At 34.6% G+C, this 17,556-nt stretch overlaps 3 protein-coding genes across 3 annotated transcripts; 2 read left to right on the top strand and 1 right to left on the bottom strand.

Annotated features, from left to right (window-relative positions):
* Positions 1-5,270, top strand: LOC110724842 (thylakoid membrane protein slr0575-like). Its single transcript, XM_021904326.1, has 9 exons — positions 1-540; positions 1,144-1,190; positions 1,276-1,378; positions 1,647-1,733; positions 1,874-1,957; positions 3,335-3,388; positions 3,675-3,755; positions 3,913-3,958; positions 4,996-5,270. Exons 1-9 carry the CDS (start codon positions 268-270, stop codon positions 5,049-5,051), a joined length of 831 nt encoding a protein of 276 aa, XP_021760018.1. The 5' UTR covers positions 1-267; the 3' UTR covers positions 5,052-5,270.
* A 974-nt stretch (positions 5,271-6,244) lies between these two features.
* Positions 6,245-8,469, top strand: LOC110724841 (transcription factor SRM1-like). The gene has a single exon (XM_021904325.1). The coding sequence runs from the start codon at positions 7,311-7,313 to the stop codon at positions 8,217-8,219; it is 909 nt and encodes a 302-aa protein (XP_021760017.1). The 5' UTR covers positions 6,245-7,310; the 3' UTR covers positions 8,220-8,469.
* A 573-nt stretch (positions 8,470-9,042) lies between these two features.
* On the bottom strand, positions 9,043-16,116 carry LOC110724840. The gene is made up of 13 exons (XM_021904324.1): positions 15,654-16,116; positions 14,554-14,651; positions 14,348-14,434; positions 14,022-14,187; positions 13,328-13,915; positions 12,688-12,854; positions 12,407-12,604; positions 12,239-12,329; positions 11,997-12,165; positions 11,131-11,238; positions 10,899-10,995; positions 10,107-10,207; positions 9,043-9,643 (listed from the first exon to the last, which is right to left on the bottom strand). The coding sequence occupies exons 1-13, from the start codon at positions 15,870-15,872 to the stop codon at positions 9,615-9,617; spliced, it is 2,118 nt and encodes a 705-aa protein (XP_021760016.1). The 5' UTR covers positions 15,873-16,116; the 3' UTR covers positions 9,043-9,614.
* Positions 16,117-17,556: the final 1,440 nt, after the last annotated feature.

Genomic DNA, 17,556 nt, shown 5'->3' with positions numbered 1-17,556 from the left:
TCTACTACTATGTTTGGACCTCATACCCATAGCTCACTGGACTTCCCCAACTTCCAAACTCATAACAAAATGGACTGAAAAGGCCCATTTTTTTTTAAAAAAAAAACTAAAAAATTAAAATAAAAAATGAGTAGAATTCCAAGTGACAAGTAATCACATATTGGCGGTTGAGAGCCGTTAGTTATTTATTTTCTCTCTCCTCATCTTACAACACATCTTCAACACAAACTCTGTTACTCTAAAAAAACCCAGAATTTACGCATCAAAATGCCTCTAAGAGCAGCATCAATGGCGGCTGCTCCGCTCTACGTTCACCGGAGCAATTTTCTCTCTCCTAGTCAGCATCATCAGCTTCCGCCTCTTTCTTCATCTACTCTCTTACTCAAAGGTAGACTCAATTCCGACTCTAAACGACGCCGTTTTGTCCTCGTTGCTCAAGCCGTTGATTCTTCGTCTACTTCTTCTTCTCCGCCATCCACCGCCTCCGCCGCCGCCGCCGACAAATCAATCGTTTCTGATGATCAATTATCTCTCTCCAAGGTTTTATTTTCGTATTTTAATTGTTTATATATTTCTAATTTATTTAACCTAATTTGTTGTTGTATTTGAATTTAATGTGTTTGGATTCTTGAAATTTTGATGTATTAGTGATAATTTGGATACTTCTTGTTTTATTTAATAAATAACAAATGAATTAGGGTTAAATTGTTTGATTATTCCCATTTTAAATGATAATCTTTCTAATTTTGTAATGCAATGCTAATTTATGCTAGTTGAATTACTTATAGCTTGGTTAGTTTGATTATTGAGAGTGATTAAAGGAGGAATTATTATATAAATTAAGAGTTAAATTGTGGATAAGTGGAGACGTTTCTATTACTAGGAAAATTCAATTGTGAATCACTGTGATATATTTGGTGCTGCTTGTGTTTACTTAAAATTACTCGAGTAATCGAGTTCATCGTTGATCTTATTGGAGTGTTAGGTTGATCCTATGATGTAGGAACGAATGAAATGGAATCAAATGAGAGAGGGAAAGCGTAATGATGACTACTACATTAATGGATTGTTTGAGTTCTACCATGTACCCTTTTAGAGGATGTTCTCTACATAATCTAAATGGCATTGCCCTTTACTTTTCAGATTTCCTTTGGTGTCGTGGGACTTGGAAGTGGAGTCACATTACTAGCGTGAGCGCTTTGGAGGCCGAATATATATTTAAGTTCTGTCCTAGCATAATGATTTATAGTTTCTTAGCATGTTTTCTTTGTGCAGGTATGGTTTTGGTGCCTACTTTAATATTCTTCCGGGATCAGAATGGTCGGCGTTAATGTTGACTTATGGTTTCCCTGTTGCAGTTATTGGCATGGCTCTCAAGGTGAAATATACTGCCTAACTCAGCTACTCTTATTGGATAACTGCTATATTATGGACTTCCATACCAAAACATATTGATAAGTTGCCAAGGGAGTAGATAATGTGATTGATATCTAGCATTGCGCTGTAGTTACATCAGTAGAGTTGCAAGTTTTGAATGTTTCAGTGGACCATTTGACATATTATCTTTACTCGGCCCCTAACTAGCTTGGGAAATCATGTGTATGCTCTATTTTTTAATCGTGATATTTGTCATTCACTTCTTGCAGTATGCAGAACTTAAACCTGTGCCTTGTGTGACTTATTCTGATGCTGAAATGGTGCGGGAAAAGTGTGCCACTCCAGTTCTTAAGCAGGTTAGTTTCAGCTGAGTGGAAACTTAAACCATAGCTGCAGTTTTCATATGCAATTTTTATCCACCATGTGATGTGACAACCAATTTATCTGCTCTTCCCTGAGTGATATTGGATGAACTGACCCTTCCAAAATATTATAGGTAAAGACAGATGTTACCAGATTTCGGTATGGGGATGAACAACACCTTGATGAAGCGTTGAAACGGATTTTCCAATATGGCCAGGTGTGCTTTCTGACTTATCCCTTGACCTAACTTTCTTTTCCCTTCATTCCTGTCCGTGACATGCTGACAAAATACTATATCTGACCTTGTGAATATGAGGGGAAAAAAAACACCAAGACTGTCTCAAGCAGTCTTACGCTCAGTTGATTTGTGCAACCAAAGACTAGTCTGTATTGTTCATAAAATTTAGAGATCTTCAATCTGATGATTACCATATTAGCAAGTTCAAGCAAAAAGCAGTTAAAGCCTTAATGACAGCTTTTGAAACAAGAAAATTGACATTACTAACAAAGCTTTCCAGACCAATGAATATGGTTGAAGGGATGCTATCAGAGTCTCCAAGTAAGGACATTGATTTAGAGATTGCTGAGTTGTGATTTAAGCGGATATGATCAGAAAACTCCAATTGTAACCTGTAAGGACATTATTTAAGGTGCAATCATCAGCTTATCCTTATCTGGATAAACTGATCTTCAGAAATTTTTTCTATCCTCTTCATCCATTTACAACCTTATAGAGGGTTTGGCTACAAATCCATTTGTGCCATTTGATACTTTATTCAGTCACTAAAAAAATAGTGTCAGACATGTCAATCTCTTACCAGTTACCACATATTAAAGTATTACTTATGTAGCTCTGTCTCCGACATTCCTACTGCATGCCTGCATCCAACTTCTATCATATTGGTCAATGGTTTTAAACATGACCCTGAAAAAGTTGCCCTCTTGACTTTTTGGGGGAATTCTGCTGGGTTGCATTTGGAGTTTTGGACCTAGCTGAAATTATGAGCTTTAGGTATGGGAAGTCAAAGAGGGAACTCTTCACAAGATACCATCTATCTGCCAGAACTTGCTTCACTCTCCATTCTGCCTAAGTGCAATAGTATCTTTCAGTTCTCTAGGACTTTAATGTTTTATTTTATTGCAGTCAATTTAATATGAGAGGCTAGAACAGATGGAAAAATTTTAGCACTGAAATTCATTCTGAAAACCAATACACATTCTTTTTTTTTTTCCCTTCCTTCTTGTTTCTTCGGCCCATAGTTCATTTCCTACCCAATAAGCAGTGGTCTCTCCTCCTCACACATACCCCACACCTCTCTGCCACCCACACAACAAATAAAAAATTTAGCACCATCAATTTTTCGTTGAAACTGAAGCTTTAATTATATAGACCATCACCTCCATAATTGATGTTTTGGATGAATAGGCCAACATGTTAATATACAAACATCTGCTTTATTGACCTCAAACTGTGTCAACCTGATTATGTAATATAACTATTGATTTAGCATTCCAATTCAGTGGAGAGCTTACAAATTGGAACTTCACGTCACCATATGATCTGTGACTTTGTTTTTTGTTTTTTCCCATTTAGGGTGGTGGTATAGCAAGAAGAAGTGCCCCTGTCCTTCAAATGATACGTGAAGAGGTATGCTTGCCTCCCATAGCCCTTATCATGAGGAATTTCTAATGATTGGATGTCTTCTAGTGTTTATTTTGAATTTTCTTACTGTAATTCAGCTATGTGTGTAATTTCCTTCGTTGAATGAATTCATCTTCACTGCTATGTTCCTTGTATAATAATAAAGTGACACGATGGCTTTTTGGGGTAGTTTGTCATACTATAGGGTTGTATTCACCTATTAGTGGATCCTACATGGATTCTAGTTGTAGTCATTTTACTAATTTTTGGCTACTTATTCTAATTATTCTAGGTGACTGAAGATGGCAAATACTGCTTAGTTTTGGCGTTTAAGGCAAAAGATCTGCAACTTTCAGATTTTGAACGAAGACAGGTAACAAACCTTTCAACTCTTTCAGCACATGAAGTTTCTGCTTGAAACTGGCAATCATGTGACAATGAGTTTCTATCTTCTTGCATCACGCTCCAAACCCATTATACTGCAAACCTCATGGGCATATTATGGACTAACTCTTGCTTTTATTTCTTAGGCAAAATTTGCTTCATTCTTTGGACCAGGGATCACTGCTGAAGTTGGTAAGTGATTTGAATCTTCCACCCTTTCTAGTCCAATTTGGAAATCAAATTGAATTGTACCTTATCTTTCGCTCATTAAAATTCAAAAATGAAGTCTCTGGACTCACAAAGATTGTGCAAGATTTTGGTTTTGGCCTTTTAAAGAAAACTGATTGTCACAGAGGTCTAAAATCTTGTTCCCAAAATCTGATGTATGTTTATTTGCTCTGAAATAAGCCTAATAAAACACCGAAAGACCTAACATTAGGATTAAACTTCAATAGTGCCAGTATCTTAATCCAAGTAAATACTTGAACAAAAGCTGGATGGAATACACTGAAGTATATTGTCCCTCGCTCACTAAAAACAAAAATAACAAACTAAAGTAAATCCTAATACAAATTTGTAAAGCTTGAAATATTAAGTCTTTAATGCTAACAATATCAGTAGTAACTAAACTAAAGTGTGTTAAAATAGGTTCAAACATATCAGAACCAAGTCCCTGGGTCTGACCATATGTCTTTACTGTTTTATTACAGTTCTAAGGAACAAACCCTAATGAAGAACTTGTTCCCCGTATCAATAAGATTGAATTTCCTCTAAATTAATCTGAAAAACAGTAAAGTATTCTGTGATTTCTGTCCCATACACACCCTAACAGAATTAACCAACTAAAGTAAATCTGATTACAAATTTGTAAGGTGTAATCATCTCCATTAAATGCTAAGTGCTAACAATGGTAGTAACTAAAGTAACCAGGTTTAACCATATGTTGGATCCAAGCCCCTGTGTCTGACCATATGTCAACTAAGTCATACTAGAACCAGACCCAACCATTAATTATTATCATTGTCGGCACTATATGTATAAGTCCTAATGAAGAATCTTGTGTTCCTGTGATCCTGTATTAAGTAAGATCTGACTTCCTCTAAAATACTTCAGATTGTGCCCAAATTTTTTTGACATGTTACATGTACAATGCTTCTGTCAAAAACAAGGCTTGCGCTGGTTCTATAGAAACCCTGTATAATGACGTGCTGATTTTTCTTCGCTTACAGGTAAAGGAGCGGATGATCTCTACGAAGTTCGTCTCATATCTAATACACAAGCATAAAGGAGTAACCAACAGTTAAGGAACTAGTTCTTCTAGCAGCCTGATTATGAGCCTTGTAAGAATTTTGTATAGTTTGTATACATACCAGATATACTAGCATGTTAATAAACCTGCAGATTATATAATTAATGTTTCATTTATCTATGATATGGTCATTGAGTTCGCCATATACTCATGTGTGTTTATAAAATTGTATTACAAGTCTTCAATTAAAACCTACTCTGCAATTAGTATGATTTGTTACATATAAGCACGCGTACAACAGCAAAACATTCTATAGTAAATGACATGTATTGCTTTTTAACAGTTATAGCAAGTGTCATGTATGATGTATCGTTGTGCCTAGGTACCACTAATGATTCTAATTTATTATGCTATGAATTTCGTTAGTTCATTTTATTTATTTCATGTTCTCTTAGCAAACTAATATTGAACACTATCCATGGTGTTATTATCTGAACAGATTGTTATCATGTTTGATAATGATCTAGGACTCTAGGTACATAAATCAGAGAGATTTTATACGTATCAAAAGGATGGGTTGTGAGTTTTTTTTTTTTTTTTTTTTTTTTTTTATAATTACAATAATGCAACTATAAATACCTTTTTGTTTAAGAAATGCCACTGTAAATTGAATATGTTTTATTTATTTATTTTTATTTTTTTTACAATAGCAAAGCTGTAAATTGATTATGAAGTAGTTTGTTAAAAGGCCTTAAGAATTTTAGAGTAGATAAGTAGATTTGTCAAAAAGAAAAGAAAAAAAAATCAAAAATATATCAAAAAGGATATCAAAACAGGATCAAACTGGATTTTCCATTAATTATGTCTACAAAATGCATTATTATCTTCCTCAAAAAGAAAATATATGTATTAAACCCTATTCCCTACTATGAGTCAGCATTTAGATGAAAGAATATTAAATAAGATTTTGTAAAATTAAACATGAGGTGTAATTTTAATTTATTTTTATTTTTGTTATTAAAAAAATAGTATTATAAATCTTAATGGATGTTTTTGCTAATCCCAAGGCCCATGCCCTTCCAAATTGTTTGTAATAACATTTTTTGTCTGACTCAGACAAATCTCAGAATTTTTTTTTGTAAGGATCACAATTCTAAGGATTACAATATTCTTCTATATTCACTTGGTATTATGATTTCTTACCTTAATTAATAATCTGAAGTATACCCATTTTGGACTATAAATTATCACTGATTCTTATTTTCATTTTCACCAAAATATAATTATCATCCAAAACATTATCATAAACACATTTTATTTTTTCAAGTTGTTCACTGGGAAGGAATCCATCCATTTGTTTAAGGAGAGGTTAGTGCTTGTTTAATTATAATTTGATTGTATGATGTTTAATCCTAAAAACAATTTGGGAATTTGTTATTAAATTCTTTTATGAAATCACTTCAATTTTTTTTGCACATTGTTTTAAAGCATAAGAATTTTCTCTCTCAGATTACAATTTACGGCGCTCTAGGAGTAAAAACATAGTACGAGTAATTGTCATGGAGTAATTTTTTTGTTGTTGTTATACGGAATAATAGCGTTGTTAATTAATTTTTACTGTCTTAGATAAGCAGAGTAAGAAGTTTGGTTGATTAAATTTTAATGAATGTTAAAATCAGTACTAATGTTAAGTAGTTTCAAGCAGTGTTAGTTTTAGGAAAAGTACTCTTGACAATATGGATAAGTGAATAAAAAAAACATGGGAATTAATTTTGAAATTATCATTTGAGTATCTCTTCTAATCAGGTGATAAGTCTGATTACTCATTGGTTATTGTTTATAGTTTATTACTCATTTTATTTTATTGATAGTTGATATATGTTAATAATTTTGTGAAACTCTTAGGATCTTTGTCTGATAATAACTTTTTTTTTTTTTTGAAAGAAGTCTGATAATAACTTAATAAAACAAAAAACATGCTTTTGATTTTATTTTAATCAATCAAATTAAAGGATACTCTCTTACTTGTGTTGTTTTCTGGTATATGTAATGGTAGTCATCAAGATTTTATTTATCCTTCGAAAAGCCAGCAAAATCTATTAGTTTAAATAGAAAACATTATTATGATTCTTATGAATGAGGTAATCAATTAATTATTAGGCTAGTATTCAAAGAATGTACATGACACAATTACTTTAAGTGATTAGAGCCTTATAATAATTAATCATGGGAAATATAAAAAATTATATACTTTCTAATGTATCGAAATTAAACTTTTGCATCGAGATGGATTAGATGGTATTGTGCACCCGAGTACACCTTCTAACGATTGAATATATAAGGCAAATATCGAAAATTATATATCTTAATTTGTTAATAATTTATCGTAACTTTAAACATTATTGTTCAAAAAATTATTATCAGATGGAAAATTCGAGCTCTTTATGGACATGGGAACAAGACAAGGCATTTGAGACAGCTTTAGCAATGCATTTTGAGGATTATTCTGAAGCTAAATGGGCGAAAATTGCATCACAAATCCCAGGAAACAAAACCATTGAAGATGTCAAGCAACACTATCATGTGTTATTTGAAGATATCATGGCAATTGAATCAGGCATGGTCCCTATACCATCATACACCCCTAGTGGCAGAGCTCATAATTTCGAGGTCCCTGTGACTGAAGAGGAATACACGTGGGAGTCGCGTAAAGGGCAGCCGTGGTCAGAGGCTGAGCACCGCCAATTCCTGTTAGGATTGGACAGGTATGGCAAGGGAGATTGGAAAAGCATATCCAAGGAGTTTGTTAAGACAAGGTCAGCTACTCAAGTTGCAAGTCATGCACAAAAGTACTTTAAGAGGCAGGCTAATAAGCTGAAGAAAGACACCAAAAGATGGAGTATTTTCGACATTACTGCTCCTAATAAGGCTCACCCAGGCATACAAAATTACAGTTGTAGTAGCAGTGGCAGTGGCAGTGGCAGTAGCAATTATGAATATGCTCCTAAGGGAAATGAAATGAACTCTGCCATCAACCAGGCAATGTTTCAGGAGGGTTTCGTCGAGGTGCAGCCCATGCAGCAACAAGTTCCGGTGGTTGTACCACAGGAATATATGTCACCCCCCGAAAGCTGGTGTCTCGAGGATGAACTGGCTGCAGATTTTAATGTTAATGAGTGTTCGTCGCAACTTCCACCCCTGTGAATTTGTTAGTACCTTAGTTCAAAGTATTAAGCAGGGGAAATTGGTAGTTCAAAGTATTAAGCAGGGGAAATTGGTAGTTTAAAGTATTAAGCAGGGGAAATTGGTAGTTCAAAGTATTAAAGTATGTGGGTATGAACAGAATATGTAGCTTCTTTGAGTTTATGCTTCTAGATTATTGAGCACATTTTCTTTTAGCAAAAATGTAAATGTAAGTAGAAGAAATATCAAAGGGAGCTATTGGTTTTATGTTGCCAGAATTCAGTTTGTGCATGATTGTTAAATTGAATTGGGATTAATATGTTTAATTGGGCATATTTAATCTATAGAATGGTTACAGGATAAGTAGTAGCTTGTTCAAATCAATGCAGCCGACGAAAGGGTGAAGTGAGTTACAGACGGAAGTGTGAACTTAGTAAGACATGTCCAATTGACCCCAACTTAAAAGTTTATCTAGCAACTTACAAGTTTATTTACAGGAAAAAGACTAGAAACTTAAGCACACAATACTGTAAAATATCCTGCCTCAACTGAAAGCCGTAATCTCTTTGCTGGATATTTGAAGACTGAAAAATAAAGCAATGGTCTATTCTCAAGATCAGACTTTTAGAACTTGTTGGTAATCAAAAACTATACTTCGTATCATGTTTGCTTTCAGACATCTGAGTTGGTGATTATGAGAAGTGGCTTACCAGCTGCTCAGTGTGATAAGCACGCTGACAGCTGAAAACAGAAAAATCAAGCAGTATGAACTATGAAGTATTTCATAATGGAGTAATAACTTACAAACTATATACTCGTATGTAATGTTTGGTAGCAACTAGCAAGACATGATAACAAAGGAGATATATTGAAACATCTGAAAGTTGATTCATGTTACGAGTTTTGGAAGCAATTACATACAAATAGTTGGAAAATCTTCCTGCCCAACTAGGGTTCTTAGCCTCACAAAAGCCTACACTAAAAATGGCTGTGCTATTTTGCTACAAGCATATATGAAGTCTAACAAAGTCCTAAAACTGTACTACTCTAGCATTGAGACTAAGAAAGCAAGAATCAAAATAACAAATCTTTTAGAATCATCTCAGGATATCATCTTTGATCAGCTATCAAGACTAAGAAGCAAAATAATGTCTTCCAGAATCATCCCAGGATCATCTTTGATAAGCTATCGAGACTAAGAAGCAAAATAACAAGTCTTCCAGAATCATCCCAGGATCATCTTTGATAAGCTATCGAGACTAAGAAGCAAAATAAGAAGTCTTCCAGAATCATCCCAGGATCATCTTTGATAAGCTATCGAGACTAAGAAGCAAAATAATAACTCTTCCAGAATCATCCCAGTATCATCTTTGATAAGCTATCGAGACTAAGAAGCAAATAACAAGTCTTCCAGAATCATCTTTGATCAACTACCTGCTGAGTCACTGACAAGCAAACATACCAAAATAGTTCATCAACTTTCCATATCCAAGAGACCAAGACTAGCTCAATCTTTTCATCACTAAAGCGCAGCATTTAAGAAAATGAATGTAGAAATTTTATAGAAAGTGGGATCCTTTGCATATAACAGAAGGTCCTGTACTCCGGTTACAAGGAAAAATGAGTATATTATTGTTATTCGTAACTCCTAACTTATTGAAATAAGAGGATAATCCAGCAACTGAAGATTTTCATGCATCTTGTATGATATACACTTTAGCTAAAGTTGTTCAATGCGGTTTGCAAACATGATCAAAATTAAGCCTTTTTTTCTGTAGGTAGGGTTAAGAAATAGTTTTCAAGGCAGAGACCATGAAGGAGCATACAGAAGAGTAGAAGACCATTAGTGTAAGATTGAATAATACAATTAACAATGCACAAAAGAATGCATCAAGTAAGAATTCATACCAGGTGGAGTATCATCATTGGAACTTGATTCTACTTCAATTTCAGAATCACTCTTCACCCTTGTTTTATCAACAAGCTTAACGCGCTTGTATCTATTAAGTCTGCAATCACATTAGATAAGATCATGAAATTAATCTGCTGTTTGTAAACGAGCATCATCCAAAACTATCCGCACAAAATTAAGGTAAACCATAAATGATGAAAAATTAAGCTTCGACAATCAGAATATACAAGTTTGAAGGTTGAACACATGTACATACCTTTTGTGATCATGAACTATGGAATACTCAATTATTTGACTGGCTGACAGCCAATTGGTTTGAAGTTTTGAGCACTTACAAGGATTTTTTTTTACAAAAATATCAATTGTAGACAACTATCTAACAGTACAAACATGAAACAAGTATTTATATCATAAAAAGGAAGCAGATTGTTGAATTCACATTTAACCTACTTTTATTAATGGAGCAGCAATTTGTTTATCTATTCTTACCATTTACATATAGGCTACCAAATTTTCACACAGAAGTTGCTTAACATACAATAGAAATGCTTAGATGTAGAGGGAATATTTATTTCAGACAATAAATGCTCTAATTGCAACACTTACACTGAAACCTCCTAGGAGGTAAAACATATTAACAACCATTAGTTATTAAAATAAACTTCATTCACCTCGAATGCTTATGTGGAAGGCAAGATAAAAGAATACTTAGGGTCAAGCGTTAACTTAGTTTAATTGTAAATATGTTGAAATTCATTTGACATATCAAGCAATAAACTATGATTTACCTTATAGAAGAAATATATTTTTCAACGAGCTCTATCTCTTCAGCATTATAACTAAACCACTTGTCTTTGAAGTCGATTTGTTCTGGACTTCCCACTTCTGTAAATTTGAAGAGCTAAACAGTCAGTATTCTGAACAAAGGACTCAGATCAAGATTTAAACGAATCATATGCAATAATTCAAACGACAGCAGAAATATACAGTGGAAATAAAGTTTACAGTTTTACAACTGACCTTGAAGAAGTAAGTTTGAATCACCATAACATGTAAGCCTCCAAAAAGCATGGCCACTGTCATCTAAAAAGACTGAATCTGTCCTTACAGCATCTGATCTTCGTCTCTCTGTAAAATATTGTCAACAGATGAGATATCGGATATCAAACAGTTCACACATATCCCATAATTTGGCAATTCAGAAAACAAAGGCTATCAAATACTTTGTATATGCATTCATACTTACTGTGCAACTAGATTTGGCATCTGGTTATCTAATTTTCAATGCAGAGGTGAGGTGATGGGGATTATCAAGGTATATATTAGGAACTATATATCAGACAAAAGAATTATGCAAACAAGGCAACCAGCTTTTTTAGCCAAGTGTATTAATGGAGTAGATAGTAAAAAAAAAGAAATAAATAAAACTAAATAAATATTGACCATTGTTTAAAATTACAATCCCACGACTGTTAGAGTAATTTTTTCAAAAAAACTAAGATTCCACATGAAGACATCATCCATCCATTGCAATAGCTAAGCTGAAGTCGGTACAACAGCTGAAATACATACCATCTGTTTGAAGCCTTATGTATGTATTACTCACCAAGTCATTTAAACACAAATAGCTTTGAAATGAAGTGTAATGAACAAGATAAATGATAAAAAAAAAACGTGCTGAAACTTTATAGGAAACTATAATAAATATGACATAATTAGAGATCAATGCATTAATGTGGATTGTATCTCCATCACAATATGATTTACTAGTGTGCAAAACCATTGGAAAGACATGTGACGTTCCCTGAACTTATGTCCAACCATAAAATCCATGGCAGATTAATTCAAGAAAAAGCTAGACTAATTGAAGCCAAGCAAAGTCATACTTTTAGGCATTGAGTCCATGGCTTCCAGCAACTCTGCACGTGCAAGCTCAGTTTCTTCTTTTATCTTTGAAATGATAGTATCATGTTCAGAGATAGTAAGAGGTACACCATTTTTTGCAAGCACTGCTGTAGCAATTTTCTCCTGCAGCTTGCGCTTTGCCTCCCTTTCCTGCATAAGTTACAGAGCTTAAATAAAACACCTAGCTCAGCACCTATTATCATAAAGTTGCTGAATACAATACCTTTTCCCTAGCTGCATTTATACTTTCTTTTGCTTCCTTCTCTCTTTCAACAAACTTCATCTTTTGTTCATCTATCCAAGTCCTCATTTTTCTAGAAAGGTGAAGACATATTAGCTGTCACTCTTCTCTTCTGGAAGTATGAAATGATAAATCATATGCTCCACTTACTTGGTAGAAAGTGACTCATCACAAAGAAAAGTTAGAAGTCTGAGTTTTTGTGAGGATTCCAACATCTCATACCCATCACATCCTTTGTCCAAGCAATCCTCAGGGAAGTCCTCCAATTCAAGCTCAGATTCAGAGAGGCATCTTTTTAGGGAATGTATCCAAGAATCTTTGTCATTACCAGGGCTTAAGGAAAGAGATCTGAAAAGGTTACAAGGACAATACATTACCATGATGATAGAATTAATTTAACAAGCATCAATACTGGAAAGAGAAGTTCTTACTCTTCGTCTTCCTCTTCCTCTTTCTCTTCATCCATTTCCTCCAGAACAAAAGACGATAACTGGATAAGAAACTGGACAGTAGAAGAGCATTTTCCCTTGCGCCTACTCCGTCCGCACACTATATCTCTCAGTACAGATTCAGGATGTCCTTTCCTAATGTTCAGAACCTAGGCAATAAGATAAGTTAAGTATAAAAGAAAAAAAAAAAGGCACTAAACCTTGTCCACCATTACTAGTCAGTTGCCACTGTACACGTGAAGCGGAAAACCACCATATATATCATTGAATCCAAGTAATCAAACACAGACATCACCCACATAAAACAGCTATGAAATAAACATACACGCTGAGGAGGAGAAACAAAGATGAATAACCAAAAACAAAGCACAAGTACAACTAAAAGCAATGTTGGCTTATGTAAACTGTACAGTAAATAACAGCTTGTCCAGATCACAAATGCAGCTATACTGCGTAACACCTCATACTCTAAGATCAAAACCTTAGTAGCTCTGATCTAAGGACTTAAATCCACATCCATGAGTCAACGAAGTTGAGCAATAAAGTTGAAAAATATACCCTTAACCAAGAAATATAGTTTTTCTAATAATAAATTAATAAGAAAGATATTTCAATATATTACCTCACCAAAAGAAGAGCAGAATTCCAAAAATTGCAAAGCATGTCCAGCATCATCAGGAAGCAAGTCAATCCCAGCCACATTGGTCAACAAGCTGCCTGGGGGAAGTGGGGGCAAGATAACTTCCACAGCAATATGATCAGTATCTGTTTCTTTCTGGCGTTTGCGAGACTTCACCTTTGGCTCTGCTTGATCTTTGGCCTTTTTAACTTTCATTGTTTCTTTCTTACAAGTATTATCACTCATCTTCTCATCTGTTTTAGTAACTTCCTGAGGGGCATTGAATTTCCTAGGACTTCTTCTCACATTATGCTTGTCATCATTACCATCCATCTCTTCCTTTTTGATGACTTGTTGGGGGATGTTGAATTTTCTCGGACTTCTTCTTAGGGCAATATCAGTAGTTTTTCTGGGGCTACTCACAGCACCATTATCTTCAGCAACTTCAACCCTCTCCTTGAGCCCTTCCACCACTCCCTCCTGCTTGGCTTTTTTTGCCTTCTTATCATTAGGACTTGAGGGTGGAGATTGAGAATTTAAGGTTGTAGTACACGATCCATCAAAAGAATTTTCCTTCCCTTGTTTCGTCCCCTGCCAACAATATTATATTCACAGCAATCCCCGACAAGTTAGTGACCACAACAATAGTCCAATTTCAATAAAAACTATAGAATGCCATAAGATACATCACATCCACCTCAGTTGAAGCTGCTGATTTCTTAGAGGAAGTTGCCTTGCATTTGACAATCCGCTCCTGACACACATCATGACCCTTGACAATCAATAACTCTGAAACTGAGGAAAACCCAGTTGCTTTTGCTGTATGGGCAAGAATACCAGTGGGCTTGTGGCCTTTTTTCTTCCTGTCATAGAAATTGCAACATTAAAATTTCACATTCAGATCTGGATATGTCTAACACCACCTTGGGCAAGAATTTACCTAGAAGCTTAAAACAATGTTGACACAAATAAATATATATAAGCAAAATATACCCAAGGGATCAAAGTTGGTGAGAAAATTACCTGCAAAAACTGCAGTTACATATATCTCTGCACTTAGGACAATTCCAGTTATCAAGAGTTGCCATCTCTTCTGCATTCTCTCCATACCTAAGATGACAACACAAAAAAAAATAAAAACAATATTGATACCAACACAATATAACATTTATGGTTACATTAGATCCTCTTGTAGTAAACTAAAAATTCCTTTCATCTCCGTAACATACCTATTCAGGAGGCACTTGTGGCAGAACTTGACTGGACATTGCTTATCTCCCTTCATGTTCTTGCATCCTGCAGTGAAGTCCATTGTTTTTTGACGGCACTATAGAAACATTTTGTCAATTCATTAGAACAAATACAGCCAAAAGAAAGCCAATTGTGTAAACTACTTCAATTCTAATGATTTACATTATCAGATTATCAGTTATATTTGATAAACACGTATAACCTCTCCAACAAGTCCTACACGTTACTTAAATGGCAACACTAAAAATTCAGGCATGCCATCTGAGAAGAAAATAACACTTCAAAATCTGCAACAAACATGATCATTTCTTACATTAAACTTACAGAAATTATACCATTCTTGTAATATGGCACCATAGTTGCCAACTTTCCATCTAGTTCTCTCATAAACGCGTATGTTATTATCCTCGGCGACAAAAGTTAATAATATACTGATGCATTATTAATCAACCTCTACTATTCAATCAAGGCAATCTACACATTTCAGCAGCATGAAAGCCTTGAAAACCTAAATTATACAAAGTACTCCGCAATATACCTCATACTAACTATTAAGCTTAAATCATATGAATATAAATTATACCATTCTATACAAAGTACAAAGTGTAGAGAACTCGAGCGCACGACTTTCAAAGTACTAGGGCTAACACCTAATCCAAAATTATAGTTCTAAGATCACCAATTCATGAAATGTACATTGTAACTTCGACCATTAAGACCCAACAAACACATAACAAAAACACACGAATAACTGAATACCCGACAAAACTAAACTATACCGTACTATAAATTTAGGGTATATTCGCTCTAATTATCACCAATTTATACAATATAAACAAGTGCAACCCCAAAATATTCAACCCATTTCCCCCCTTAAACCCTAACAAAAATTATCTATCACAAGTATTTATCATCGCAAAAATTAACAGCATTAACATGATACAAAATCAAATCTAGGGTTTATCTGCAATCAATTCAAAAACCCACAAAAACAAGATTTACCCAGAAAAATTTGAAACCTAAGAAATGATAAAAACCCATTAAAATTAAAAAAGAGGGGAATTATATACATATATACCTGATGACAGGTCTTGCCATTTTGAGAATCATAAATTCTACCACCAACAACTCGAACACCAGGATCTTTACTACGCTTAGGTTGATTCAGATCTTCAGCTTTCTGGGTCTCCATTGTCGTCTCCACTACTTGATTGTTGACGACCTTCGTCTTCTCCTCTTTCTTCTTCTTCTTCTCAGAAGCAGCAGCAGCAGCTACAGGACTAGAAGGTACCGCCATTAAAATCCCTCTGCAAAAAGCTAAGTGGGGTTGTAGGAGAGAAAGTTGAGGAGAGAGAATGATTCAGAAAGAAGATGAAATGGGGTTTTGGAGAAATGTGTTGTATTAATTGCAGAGAAATTGGATTTAAAGGCGGGACATTTTTCGAAGTTTTTGGGAAAGATTTTTGGAACAAGGAATTGGGCGCCAATTTGATTTATTTCATTCCAACTTCTTTTTTGTGGCCAAAATTTTGGGCTAGGGTGCCATGTTACATTTGGGTTCAAATGTTCAATTGTAGTGTAGTACTTTTAAATAAACTATTCAATATTTCCATCTCTTTATCCCATCTCATACTCTCATGTAATGTTGTAGAGTATTTCGTATCGTATTAGAAAAGCTGACATTAAATTACAACTGTTAATGTACATAAGGAAATAATAATACTCCGTATCAAGATAAAATTAAATACCTCTCTTCCTTTTTCTCTACAAAACCCTAGCCTCCATTGTTGAATTAAATACCTCTTTTCCTTTCTCTCTCCAAAACCGTATCAAGATAAAATTAATTCTCAATCCTTGTTTCTTTATTGTTTTTTTAGGTTTATAATAATGCTTTCTCCTTTTGGGAGGAACTTTTCTCCCTCGAATAAAAGGGTTTCCGATCTCCTTCGAAAGACAAGGGTTTTTCGACCTCCTTCGAAAGACAAGAAAGACAAGGTTTATCTCTTCTTTTCGAGGGAAAAATTTCTTAGTTTTGAATCCATGGTAGCAGATCTAATGGATTGTCGTGAAATTATTTCGTTGGTGAAAAAGTTATCAAGTTTTCGAATACGAACAAATGAATCAGAAGGAAAACATCCTCACGGCTACAAAGGATTGTTAGATTGTCTCTCCAACAAGGCTGTAATTTTCAGCGATATAAGCGGGAGATGCTCCGCAGTGCAAGATCTACTTGACGATCGTAGTTTTTATGAAGGAAAATTCTATTTGATTCAATATTTTATGTATTTGTTAACACCGAATGAAATATTTTTGCTATTCAAAAAAAAAAATACAAGTGTCAATAAACATATTCAACTATCACTAGTTAAATTTGAGAACCAACTTTTTTTGTTCTATCAAAACTTTATAGGTTTTCATAATGACATCTAAACCAAATTTAAACCAGCCTAACGAAACAGCCACTAAGCAACAAAAGCAATAACGAGGGTAAATATAGAGCTGTTAATTAAGGTAAACGGGTCGGGTCAATTCGGATTAATTTCATAACCTATGCGGGTCGGGTTTGGGTTGGGTCATGCTTTAGTCGGATCATGTCGGATCATACTTCTTATTGGGTTTGGGTCGGGTTTAGGTCGGATTACATTCGGGTCGGGTGAACAATAGGTCGGGTTTAATTCGGGTTTTCACGGGTTAAAACGGGTTAGGGTAATTCTCAGGTTCGAGTCGGGTTCGGTTCAAGTCAATAATTTGCGGATTAGAATCAGATTGGGTCATTCTCGGGTTTTAGTCGGGTTCGGTTCAAGTCAATAATTTGAGGATTATAACCAGGTCGGGCCATTCTCGGGTTCAAGTCGGGTTCGGTTTAAGTCAATAATTTTCGGGTTATAATCAGGTTGGGTCATTCTTGGATTCAAGTCGGGTTATGTTCAAGTCAATAATTTGCAGGTTACAATCGATCAGGTCATTTCTAAGTCAGGTCA

Source organism: Chenopodium quinoa, unplaced genomic scaffold (genome assembly GCF_001683475.1).
Source record: "Chenopodium quinoa cultivar QQ74 unplaced genomic scaffold, ASM168347v1, whole genome shotgun sequence".
In the NCBI taxonomy this organism is placed as follows: domain Eukaryota; kingdom Viridiplantae; phylum Streptophyta; class Magnoliopsida; order Caryophyllales; family Amaranthaceae; genus Chenopodium; species Chenopodium quinoa.
Note: the sequence above shows the minus strand (reverse complement) of the source record. Positions and strands in the feature narration are given on the sequence as shown.

What these genes read in the sequence shown, in the direction of transcription:
- LOC110724842 (XM_021904326.1), top strand. Translation starts at nt 268, where the DNA reads ATGCCTCTAAGAGCAGCATCAATGGCGGCTGCTCCGCTCTACGTTCAC. An exon ending in ATCAATTATCTCTCTCCAAG is followed by an intron (nt 541 to 1,143) that starts GTTTTATTTTCG and finishes TTTACTTTTCAG; the next exon opens with ATTTCCTTTGGTGTCGTGGG. An exon ending in TTATTGGCATGGCTCTCAAG is followed by an intron (nt 1,379 to 1,646) that starts GTGAAATATACT and finishes CACTTCTTGCAG; the next exon opens with TATGCAGAACTTAAACCTGT.
- LOC110724841 (XM_021904325.1), top strand. Translation starts at nt 7,311, where the DNA reads ATGGTATTGTGCACCCGAGTACACCTTCTAACGATTGAATATATAAGG.
- LOC110724840 (XM_021904324.1), bottom strand. Translation starts at nt 15,872, where the DNA reads ATGGCGGTACCTTCTAGTCCTGTAGCTGCTGCTGCTGCTTCTGAGAAG. An exon ending in AATCAGCAGCTTCAACTGAG is followed by an intron (nt 13,916 to 14,021) that starts GTGGATGTGATG and finishes TATTGTTGGCAG; the next exon opens with GGGACGAAACAAGGGAAGGA. An exon ending in CAATGATGATACTCCACCTG is followed by an intron (nt 9,644 to 10,106) that starts GTATGAATTCTT and finishes TTTGCTTGTCAG; the next exon opens with TGACTCAGCAGGTAGTTGAT.